Consider the following 1,948-nt stretch of genomic DNA (forward strand, 5'->3'; position numbering starts at 1 on the left):
TCAATCCTCCTGAAAATGTCTCCCACCTCCTCTCGCTTCCACCACCTCAGTCGTCTCCTCGTCAACTCCAATCTACGAGACACCCGATACATAGCATCACCCCTAATTGAAACACTCCATGCCTCCCTCACCATCTCCCATGATCGGGGGTAAGCCATAGCTTCTCAAATCTAAAAGGCGGGTGGACGGAAAAATATGCATCTGTGCTCACCAATAAAGGGTTGTGATTGGACGCAATCCTGGGCAAGTGTCTCACATGATGATCCAAGAAACTCTAGACTTATCCAGCTGTCGCAAAAGCTCTGTCAAGTCTCTCCCAAATTCTAGCCCGGCCCTACTGATTGTTGCACCATGCAAACCTAGGGCTCGAGAAATCTAAGTCTATCAGTCCATTTGTTAGCAAAAAATCTTGAAACTCCTTAATTTTCCTCTCATAAGAAAAGAGCTTCCCCCCCATCTTCTCTTGAGGATCAACAATACAATTGAAGTCACCCGCCACCATCATAGGATGGCCCTGACTAATCAGCTGTGATGCCTCCTCCCACAACCTCTGTCTCTCCCTGAAATCAGTACTAGTATACACCACAACAAGGACCCAAGGATCTCTACTGCCCTCCGAGATCACCATAATCACCTCTTGGTTACAAACATGAAAGATGTCCAATCTACATGATCCCTGCATCCAAGTAATAATAATGCCACCCGACAGCCCTTGAGACTCAACTGCACAGAATCCCCGCGACCTAGGGACCACTCTCCTAGCCTTCTGAAGACCCTCCGATAGCCGGGTCTCAAATAACACACAAATATCCGGATTGTGCATTTGCACAATCCTGTGAAAAGCCGAGGCAAAGGAGGGCTTCCTCATGCCACGACAATTCCATAAGAGAACCTTCATTGATCACCCAAGGATGCATCACAACTCACTCCCCCAGGGTTGCAATCATGAAACACCACCTCTTCCAAAGCCCCTCCACTAGCCGCGTCTACAGGGCTCGATCCCTTAGCTGCTTCCATCATCTAAACCAATATTCGGTGATGAACCCCTCCACCATCGGCCTGTGCCATATGGCACGCAGAGATCTTTGGAGCATTGTCTTCTCCCATTGTATCACCCATCTGCTCCCCATTAGGCCTCAAGCCGGTGCCACAAGCTCTCCCACCATTGCCAATTAACCCATCCAAGAACTTCCCCATGCACAACTGAGACACAGGGGATGGAGCACTGTTCACCCGTGCCAAATGGCATGGTTGCTTTACTTTGGATTCCACGGAGCTGTCGGATAGCATCGCCTTGTCTCTGCTGGAATCGGGATAACCGGGCACCCCCGACCCTACGGGTCGCTCGCTACACCCCTCCTTGCAAGTCGTCCTCGCCGGCGCCACCTCCCCCAAGACTAAAAGGTTCGCCACCAAGAGAGCCTTGGCCACCTTCCTCCCTGGGGCCCTTGCAGCGTCGTCTCGTTCCCCCCTGGGAGGCCGATTGCTCACAGCCGAGAGAGGTAGAGGGGAACTTCTACTCCTCCGGCGGAAACTTCCGCCCAGCCGTCCCTTCACCGTTGGTCGAGGTGCTAACCCCCCAGCCGAAGAAGATAGGCCCTGCTTAGTCTGGAACGTGGGTCTACGCGGACTCCTACTCCATTTCATCGGGCTTGGACCCAAGCCACTCAGGCACTCGGTGGGATCAGCCTTGTCACCAATCCGACTAGTTCCAATTCCCGGACCGCCCTCGCCCTGGCCCGCAACTCAGTTCAGAGCAGGAGTGATTTCGCTCAAACCCGGCCTATTGCTTGACTCGGCCCCCGCTCCGACTCCCTGGACGGGTTGACTCGGTCTGGCCTTGTTCGTGCCCGCGCCAGTTTCCGAGACATCCTTCTCTAGTGTCCTCCTCCGAGCAACCTTAGAAGGCTTCTGCCACCCATCAAGGTCAATCAGAGAGGCACCAGCT

General features: G+C 53.4%; 1 protein-coding gene across 1 annotated transcript; it reads right to left on the bottom strand.

Annotated features, from left to right (window-relative positions):
* Positions 1–334: 334 nt before the first annotated feature.
* LOC148715172 (uncharacterized) lies at positions 335–868 on the bottom strand. The gene has a single exon (XM_088721004.2). The coding sequence runs from the start codon at positions 866–868 to the stop codon at positions 335–337; it is 534 nt and encodes a 177-aa protein (XP_088577130.2).
* Between the last annotated feature and the right edge of the window lie 1,080 nt (positions 869–1,948).

This window comes from Phoenix dactylifera, chromosome 1 (genome assembly GCF_051530095.1).
Source record: "Phoenix dactylifera cultivar Ajwa chromosome 1, Ajwa_hap1_PhDact_Kaust_v1.1, whole genome shotgun sequence".
NCBI lineage: Eukaryota > Viridiplantae > Streptophyta > Magnoliopsida > Arecales > Arecaceae > Phoenix > Phoenix dactylifera.

Excerpts from the sequence above, each read along its gene's own strand:
- LOC148715172 (XM_088721004.2), bottom strand. The coding sequence starts at position 868 with ATGAGGAAGCCCTCCTTTGCCTCGGCTTTTCACAGGATTGTGCAAATG.